Genomic DNA, 9933 nt, shown 5'->3' on the forward strand with positions numbered 1-9933 from the left:
CATTCTATTGTTTTCCTCTATTTCTTTGCACTGATCACTGAAGATGACTTTCTTATCTCTCCCTGCTATTCTTTGGAACTCTGCATTCAAATGGGTATATCTTTCCTTTTTCTCCTTTGCATTTAGCTTCTCTTCTTTTCTCAGCTATTTGTAAGGCCTCCTCAGACAACTGTTATACCATTGTATTGTATCCTAAATATCTCATCAATATACAACAGCTAATGTTTGAATGGTGAGCAAAATTATTTTGGAAAATTAACTTCCCTTGCACTACTTAATAACACCTACATCCTGTTCACAACTCCATGTTTTTCACTCGGACTTTCAAATTAGCTCTTTCTTGTTTAGTTTTGGTTAACCTATCCTTCCATGGACTTCCCTTGTGGCTCAGCTGGTGAAGAATGTGCCTGCAATGTGGGAGACCCTGGGTTCGATCCCTGCGTTGGGAAGATCCCTTGGAGAAGGGAAAGGCTACCCACTCTAGTATTCTGGCCTAGAGAATTCCCTGGACTGTATAGTCCATGGGGTTGCAAAGAGTCGGACACGACTGAGCGACTTTCACTTCACTTTCCTTCCACGTTCCTTTAAACTCTCTGCTCCCTTTCATCCTGAATTTTCCTTTAAGGTCTTTTAATTCACATATTAGCACAAAAAGTGGAAGCTTTTTTTTTTTTTGTGGAAACAATGCAAGATACATCTAGAGGCTGATGAGAAGAGCTGAAAAGAGACTCAGTGAGTCTGTAGCTATTGCTCCAGGTCAGTACACACAGAATAACTCAACATGTGTCTAATCTGTTTCATACCTGTCCTCGCTTTGGGGCATGCAGGTACACTCCCAGGTAGAGCCCCATGGAAGGGGAATAAGCAAGTCGCAGTTTGTGTCCAGTCCCAGCAGTGAGCCGGAGATCTTTATTTACGGGGACAAATTCCAGCATGTCAGCCACCATCAGGCACATTTGGTCCTGCCAAGAAAAGATTTAGTAAGTGGTATTAAAGAACATTCAAGACGGAAAAAAAACTGCTTCCCTTTTAAAAGAATGCAATTCCATCATATCATATCTAGCACTATATGTAATTTATCTGCTGAAAGGCCCTACAGGTTTTTTTTTTTAAAAAGGGCTGAGATGGAAACATTTCTTTGGTCTGATAGATAAAATCATCAGCTGTTTTGTATTCAAAAGTTGAACATTATTTTACCAACTTGCATTTTATTTTTTAAAGTTTTCATTAAAAAAAAAAAATTTCTGGCCACACTGTGTGGCATGCAGGATCTCAGTTCCCCAAGCAGGGATCAAACATGCACCCCCTGCATTGGAAGCACAGAGTCTTAAACAGTGGACCACCAGCGGAAGCCTCTCAACTTGCATTTTAAATCCACATTTGTCCTGAAGTGAAGAGTATACTTTGTACTACTTCAAGGTTTCTGTAGGACTTAATTTTCCAAAACAAAAATACAAAAATTTAGGGGAGAAATGTATGAAAAATAGAGTTAAATGAAACTGTCTGAATCTGGAAATGGCCCATCATTTCCAAAGTAAGAGATCTGCTCATCTTTACAAGAGGAAACAAGATTTACTTCACTTTCTCTACAACTCGCAATCCTATCTTGACTTGCAGCAAGTACAAAGGCAGCACCTACCTTGTAAGACCACATTCGCAGCTTGTGATCCTGACACAGAGCAAAGATGAAGGCGTCGTGCTCCACGCAGTGCACAGCAAGGCTGAGGGGACGGGCTGAAGGCCCCTGGTCACCTCTGCAAACGGGAGGCGCGCGTTAGAGGTCTACCGGTGCCAACCACCTGATCATCAGAGCTCGCAAGTCAACAGATAACTTAGTGAAGGAGCGGAAGGAGCAAGAGTTTATAGGCTGGTATGAGATGACCACATTTTCTGACTCATGTCCAGTTACTAGGATAGATGGAATGCAACGTTGTGTAGACCCTTCTGTCCAGTATGTTTATTTGTCTTGGAGTCAGGCTGGAAGCACTAATCACTGCTGGCCGGGGCAAAAGATCAGACTCTTGGGCCCTCTGACTCGCCGGCTGGAGGCCACTCACCTGATGGCTGTGGGCATCCAGCCTATGAGCAGGCGCTGCATCACCGAGCTCTGTCTCAGCTCCACGACTGACACCACCCCTGCAAGAAGGAAAACAGGCCAGTGGGCCCCAGGGCACCTTGCGACCACACTCGGCGAAACCCAAAGACAAGAGCAGGCAACCGTGAACAAGGCATTTATGATGGGCACGCTTTCTATACCAAGGAAGTCTTAGGCTGTACCTTATCCATAGACATTTCATAACTAAAATATTCTGAATAGTTACTGGATCAATAGCAACAGCACTTTTACATTCTAGGGGGGAATTTTTGCCATTTACAAATGGTAACCCATGTTGCTGCTCAGAAGCAGCACTTCATTCTTTCCAAAGCAACACTGGGCACCTGTCCTGTGCTGGGTGCAGTTCTAGATGCGAGAGACACAGGAGTAAATACAACAAATGAAAAGTCTTTTCCTCCTGGACTGAACATTCCATTGACAGGAAGTGAGAAGCAGAGACAGTTAAAGTAAACAGAATGCAGTAAGTAGAAAAAAAGAAAATGCAGAAAGGGAATAGTAAATGGGTGGAGGGGGTAGCGTGCATTACAACTTTAAAAAGTGGTCAGATCACCCACTGAGAAAGGACCTGAAGGAGTTGAGAGAATGAGCCACAGTGGCAGCTGGGGAGAGACTATCCCCACCAAAGCCTTGGAATCAAGACTGCCGGGAGAAACATCAACAACCTCAGATATGCAGATGACACCACCCTTATGGCAGAAAGCAAACAAGAACTACAAAGCCTCTTGATGAAGGTAAAAGAAGAAGAGTGAAAAAGCTGGCTTAAAATTCAACATTCAAAAAACTAACATCATGGCATCCGGTCCCATTCACTTCATGGCAAACAGATGGGGAAACAGTAGAAAACAGTGACAGACTTTATTTTCTTGGGCTCCAAAATCACTGAGGACAGTGACTGCAGCCATGAAGTTAAAAGACGTTTGCTCCTTGGAAGAAAAGCTATGACCAACCTAGACAGCATATTAAAAAGCAGAGACGTTACTTTGCCAACAAAGGTCTGTATGGTCAGAGCTATAGTTCTTCCAGTAGTCACGCATGGATTTGTGAATGGAACATAAAGAAGGCAGAGCACTGAAGAATTGATGCTTTTGAACTGTGCTGTTGGAGAAGACTCCTGAGAGCCCCTTGGATGATCAAAGGAGATCACACCAGTCAATCCTAAAGAAAATCAATCCTGAGTATTCATTGGAAGGATTGATGCTGAAGCTCCAATCCTTTGGCCACCAGATGTGAAGAGCTGACTCACTGGAAAACACCCTGATGCTGGGAAAGACTGAAGGCAGGAGGAGAAGGGGACAACAGAGGATGAGATGGTTGGATGGCATCACAGACTCAATTGTAAGCAAGCTCTGGGAGATGGTGAAGAACCGGGAAGCCTGGTGTGCTTCAGTCCATGGGGTCGCAAAGAGTTGGACACAACTGAGCAATTGAACACCATCAAAGCCCTTAGGCAGATGTGCCTGGTATGTTCAAGGAACTGCCAGAAGACATGCGGCTGGTTTGGAGAAGGAGGGGAGAAAGAACGAGAAAATGAAGTTAGAGAGGCAGCAGGGCGTCACCATGAGGACGCTGCGTTTATTGGAGTGAGATGAAGAACAGCCCTAACCTAAGGGCTTCGAGCAGTGGAATGGCATGACTCAACTTAGGTTTTAAATGTACTGGTCTGCCTGAGAAGTTTCTGCAGAGGACTAAGGACAGATCTGGGACGATAATTAGGAAGCAAATGCAACAGTTCAGGTAAGAGAAGGTGGTAACTTGGAGCATGGTAGCAGCACTGAGCTTCCTTGTTTCAGTTAAACTTATTTTAGGTGCTTAGTTACAGCACTTCAAACTGAAGATAGACATCAGTCAACTCATCTCTACTAAAGGCCTTAGAATAGGCCACTTCACAGTTATCTGTTTTCCCATATTCCAGTAAGCTGCAGTTCCTCACTCACTGTATAAAATCCCACTGTCTTGAGAAAACCTGTAAAGTGTTAGGGACTCATTAGGCAAGCAATAATGAATAAACATTTCAGGGTGGTTTGGTGGCAGTTCCTGCACTGGATAATGGCCTTGGACTTCTAACGTCTGTCTTAATGCCAGCATTTCTCTGTTTAAAATTAAATCCGTGCTGCATTCCCGTTCTTACCAGGTATGTCATAAGGAGGTAGTTTAAGAACAAAGATTCCCCCAGAGGCAGACGGGAGAGCAAACAGAGCCCCCCCATCATTGCTCAGCCAGGCCGCTGAGGTGGCAGAACTGGGTGAGAGGCCAGGGACTGCCGGAATTAACTGATAGTTGCAAGGATCCCTGAAATCAACTTTTCCGATGTCAGTGAATATTGACTGCATCTGACTTTCGATTGCCAACTCCTGTGGAGAAATGAAAAAGAAAAATCTGTTAAAAACAAAATAAACTAGATTTTTCTCAGTTCCTCCCAATTGCTATCAATGTTTTTAAAGTAAAAAACTGTTGAGCCGAAAAAGGAAGCTGTTCTTTTTAATGCAACTATTTTTGCAACTTAAAATGTATTTGATCATTTGAAATAGTAACCAGGAAAGTATGAGGCTTCCCCAGTGGCTCCTCAGGAAAGAATCTGCCTGCAATGCAGGAGATGTGGGGTCGATCCCTGGGTTGAGAAGATCCCCTGGAGGTGGAAATGGCATCCTGCCCCAGTATTCTTGCCTGGGCAATTCCATGGACACAGGAGCCTGGCAGGCTATATTCCATAGGGTCGCAAAAGAGTCAACTGTGACTTAGTGACTAAACAACAATAACATGAAAGTATGCTTGGTTAGAGCTAGCAAGGAATCCATCCTTTCTTCAATTCCAAAGGACATTGCTTTAATACTAAATTTGTGACCGAGTAACTTGAGAAATAAAGGACATTATACTTAACCAACTTACACTCCTATACATCCGGGAAGGGTGTGGTAAAAGCAACCTATGCACTGTCTGATTGGTTAATATCAAGATTATCACATGATTCTGAGTCTCAGAGACATGAACTCCTCCGGGTAGAAGGACGCAGTTTTGGAATTTGAGGCGAACTGCATTATTCAACAGATTGATGTCCAATGACTCTTCCACCAGCTCCAATGTATCTCCAGAGATTTTCCTATTAAAAAGAAGAGACATTTGTAAAAAACAACAACAAAAAGTTTACGCTTTTCTTTCTGATTGTTGCATGGAAATGTACGACAATAGTTTTCAGGTGAACTCTCCTAATTCAAAAATTTTGGATAAGCAAACTCAAATCAATTCTGACATTCCAAACCACATTTGTATAGTCTACAAAACACAGTATTATAGACAATTCAACTATTATTATATGATTCTCTGTTAAACGGAGACATTTCCAAACTTGATAGCACGTTTAGAACAAAGTGTCAAGTCGCCTCAGTTCAGACTCTTTGCAACCTTATGGACTGCAGCCCTCCAGGCTCCTCTGTCCACAGGATTCTCCAGGCAAGAATCCTGGAGTGGGTTGCCATGTCCTCCTCCAGGGGGGATCTTCCCTACCCAGGGATTGAACACAGATCTAATTTGTCTCCCCTATTGGCAGATGGGTTTTTTACCACTAGCGCCACCTGGGAAACCTTTAGAACAATAGTCAAGTCAATTAAACTCCACTAGGATTAAAATTCACACCACACACTCACACCTTATAGTGTAATGTGGCCTCTACATATAGTTACTATAGCATCAAACTACACTGATCTTATAAATGTGGGTGTTTCCCTTCTAAAGCTTCCTCCTGCTAGGAAGCAGGGTAGACTCTGCCTCACGTACATCTCTGCTAGGTGGTAGCTTCAGAACCATAGAATGTCCTAACTAGTGTCATCTCATCTACCGCACTACCCGAATCTACTCTCTGTCAGCCGTCTTCTATCTCCGGGATCTAAGGCCTCATGATCTGAGGTGGAGCTGATGTCGTAATAACCAAGGGCAGAACAGATGTAACGTGCCAGAATCTTTCTGAAACCAGTCCCCCCACCCCAGGTCTGTGGAAAAACTGTCTTCTGTGAAACTGGTCCTTGGTGCCAAGAAGGTTGCAGACTGCTGCTATAGGTGATCACCTTTGGTTTAACAGCTTGACTGACAATAATTTCTAAATCTGTATCTTATTCAGCCCACACTCTCCACTCACCTCCTGACTACTGCCTCAAACTTGCACTTGTATAGCAGGGATCTCAAACTACACCTGTCCAAAACAGAATTCCTGGACCCAGAAAACCAGAAAAAACATCCACGTCACCTGTACTTTTTTTCCAACTCATGGATGGCGTCTCTATAACTTCCAGTTGCTCAAGCCAAAAATCTGGGGTTCACCCTTGAATTTTTTCTTTCTATATACCCTACATCTGATCTGATACTAAACTCTAACGAAATCCCCTTCAAGACCTATCCACGATTAGAACATTTCTCCCAGCCTTGACCACCATCAAACGCATTCTAAGCCACTACAGGCTTTGGTGTGGATGGTGGAACCAACTGCTACCTGGCCTCCCTGCTCCCACCCCTTCCTACTGTGCTCTCTACTCAACACAGCAGACAAGCCATCGTTTAAAAACACTGTTATTCATAGTATTTCTTCACTTAAAACCCTCCTCTCACTCAAAGTAAAAGTCACAGCCTTAAAATAACTGACAAAGCCCTAATCTGCCCCTGGGCTACCTTATTCCTCTATCCCTCATTCTCCCAAGAGGCAGACTTCTGGCCCTTTGCCAGTCTTTGAAAACAACATACAAGCTCCTGTCTCAGGATTTTTGCCCTTTTTCTTCGAAGGCTCTACCTGAAATTTCACCCCTCGAGTACCCTTATTTCCTCTGCTCAAATGTTAACTTATCACTGGGTCTTGCCCAATTACCTTACGTGAAATATTAAAAATAATAATTCCCCTCTCCCCTCCCAGTTCTCCATTCCACATATCACCTGATGAACTATTGTTTTTGGGGATTACTGTTGCTGATCAGCTCCCGCCGAGAGCAAGGACTGTCTGCTTTGTTCCCTGCTATGTTCCCAGTCCCTAAACATTCACTGGAACACATTGTGTGTGTGCAAAGTCACTTCAGTCTGACTCTTCGCAACTCAAAGCCCTCCATAGCTTGCCAGGACCCTCTGTTCATAGGATTCTCCAGGCAAGAACATTGCAGTGGGTTGCCGTGCCCTCCTCCAGGGGATTTTCCTGACCCAGGGATCGAACTCACATCTCTCGTGTCCCTGTACTGGCAGGTGGATTCTTTAGCACTAGCGCCAGAACATGTCAGGCACTCAAAAATATTTCTGAAATCAATGAGATTTGCACCTCTAACATGGGTCTTTCTTCTGAGCCTATAAATTTCAATGCCTACTTGACATTGTCAAAGAGCAACTACACAGACACTTTAATAGCACGTCTAAAAGAATTACTTAACAACTCTCCAAAACCCCTTTTCTATATCTTAGAAGATGGCAATCCTGCAGGATATCTGGTCAGTCACACCAAAAGACAGGAACTTGTCCTTGCTTCCTCCTTTTCCCTTAGCATCCTGTATCCCATATTCAATCTATCACCAGGTCCGAATGAAGCTACCCTCTAAGCGTATCTTGAATCCATCAATTTCTGTTTTTCTAGCCACTCCCACAGCTGAGTCACCAACGTCTTACTTGGTCCATCATAAAAGCAAACTGTTCTTTTGTATTTTACCCATCCTCCCCAAATCTACTTTGCACAAAGTAGACTGATTAGTTTAAAATGTGATTTTCATCAGGTTAGTAATCCTTTATAGACTTTCAGTGACTGCTCAACATACTCAGGATAAAATTTACCATCTTGGGGCTTCCCTAGTAGTCTAGTGGTTAAGAATCTGCTTGCCAACTCCTGGGACACCAGTTCGATCCCTGGCCTAGGAAGACTCCACATGCTACGGAGTAACTAAGCCCATGCTCTAGAGGCTGTGCTCTGGAACAAGAGAAGCCACCGGAATGAGAAGCCCGTGCACTGGAACAAAGACCGAGCACAGCCTGAGGTCCTTCATGATGAGTCCAGCCCAGCTACCTACTCTCAGCATCTCTCACGTCCTTATCCATTTTGCCCATTTGCAGTGAAGCCGCACACATCTTCAGTCAGTTCCTCAAACCTGTCAAATTCTTTTCACCTGGTGGATTTTGGAGATAGTGATCTCACTTGGTCAACTGCCCCCTCCTGCGACACCTTGCCTGGCTAACCTTTCACCCTTCCAATCTCAGGTTAAATGTGACTTACATTAGGCCTTCCCAGCCCCACCAATAATACTTGGTCTTCCCATTAGCCTCTCAAAGCCCTATTCTTCTCCTCTGTGGCAAGTATGAAAAATCTGTATTGATATACCTACATATGAACATTAGCTTAACGCCTTTATCTTTCTCAAAACTGCCCCATGAAAGGTACATCCACTTCTATCCTTACACTGCCACACCCTGCATGATGAAAATGGCGATTGTTTTTGTTAGTCACTTTGTCCCCAGGACACCTAGCAATGCCTGATAAGTAAAGGCTCAAACACATTCATAGAATGAAGGAAGCTATAAAGCACTACAAATACATCATGGGTTCATGTTTAAAACCTGGCCTTTGGGGCTTTAGCCCCTATGCTACATTTCTGCTGCTTTTAGTGTTGCCTGGGAGGATACCTCTTCCAGAACTCTGGGTCTCCTTAATTCTCCACTGATTAAGACATAAATAGAAAGCAGTCTTTCTTTTCCTGTCCACAACCACTTCGGAAAAAGAATGACACCTTAGGGCCAGCCACGAAAATTCAGCCGCCGAACGACCCGACCTTCCAGAGGGTTTGCCAAAGAGAGCACTTACCAATGAATGAATCTGTTTCTGGTGACGGAGAACAACTTGCCACTTTCCACATAGTAGAAGCCTCCCGCGCTCTCACCGTATTTCACGGCTCCGGCCGCTGCATTTGCAGTTCCTGCAAAAGGTGAGTGGTCAGCCTGCACACGTGGTTCTCTGGGGATGACAGGGACTGAGGTCGCTGAGAAAGCAGAGGGGGACGGACTGACAGCGCATACAGAATGAAAGGGAAGGAAAGAGGAAGAAGCAGGACACTAAGGTCGCTTTGATTCCTGTGCTAATAGGCATGTGGGCTCAGAAGGGTAACGGGGGGGTTAGAGATTGAGGAATCCATAGGAGAGGCTCGAGGGGAAGGTTCGGATCGCGCTCTACTGGGATGCTGCCGTACCAATGCCGCAAACGGTGAACTCCCGAAAGTGCCTCGGCCTTTCGCGCTCAGCTCCGCTGAGTTCCACGAAGCTCCGTTCCACGGCTCCCGCCGCCGCCATCTTCCCGCGCCGCCGCGAGGCCCGACGGGACACCAGCAGGGCCGGGCGGGTGTCGTCACTTCCGGGGGGCGGAGCGGGCGGGCAGGTGGGGAAGCCCCTAGAGGTTGAGGGCTGCCGGATCCTGCGTTGTGAGGCGTCCACCGAGTTAGCTGGAGACCAGGTGCGCAGGGAGGGAGCCGAGGGAGAAAAGGCTAGGGGAAGCCTGCCGACTCTGAGGAAACCTTTGCGTGGCCCGCTAGGACGCCCCAAGGGGCGGCGCCATTTTTCCCGGCGGCCTCGGGGCAGGGGGCGGGGCCGGGTTTGTTTCCATTTTAAAAATGCCGGCGCGGGCTGCGGGTCCCAGCCTGCCGCGAGGGGCGAGGACCTGGGAGGCCCGACAGACGGGCGACCTCTACTGGGTTTCGAGCGTGCGGTCACCTCTCCGTGCGTCGTCGTGTCTGTCAGTGAATCTCCGCTGTCTCCTTTTATTCACCCTTAAGCGACCCTTGGGATGGGGTGGCGGGTGATGCGGGCGGGGGCGGTGA

The 9933-nt window shown here is 45.8% G+C and overlaps 1 protein-coding gene across 1 annotated transcript in view; it reads right to left on the minus strand.

Annotated features, from left to right (window-relative positions):
• NUP160 (nucleoporin 160) overlaps nucleotides 1-9454 on the minus strand; it is a 43075-nt gene extending 33621 nt beyond the window's left edge. The window contains exons 1-7 of the mRNA XM_043912133.1: nucleotides 9310-9454; nucleotides 8928-9039; nucleotides 5003-5213; nucleotides 4245-4467; nucleotides 2058-2136; nucleotides 1640-1754; nucleotides 804-962 (exon numbers count right to left, since the gene is read on the minus strand). Of these exons, the coding sequence (XP_043768068.1) occupies nucleotides 804-962; nucleotides 1640-1754; nucleotides 2058-2136; nucleotides 4245-4467; nucleotides 5003-5213; nucleotides 8928-9039; nucleotides 9310-9409 (999 nt within the window). The 5' untranslated portion in view covers nucleotides 9410-9454. The remainder of the gene's footprint in view (nucleotides 1-803; nucleotides 963-1639; nucleotides 1755-2057; nucleotides 2137-4244; nucleotides 4468-5002; nucleotides 5214-8927; nucleotides 9040-9309) is intronic.
• Between the last annotated feature and the right edge of the window lie 479 nt (nucleotides 9455-9933).

Source organism: Cervus elaphus, chromosome 1 (genome assembly GCF_910594005.1).
Source record: "Cervus elaphus chromosome 1, mCerEla1.1, whole genome shotgun sequence".
Taxonomy (NCBI): domain Eukaryota; kingdom Metazoa; phylum Chordata; class Mammalia; order Artiodactyla; family Cervidae; genus Cervus; species Cervus elaphus.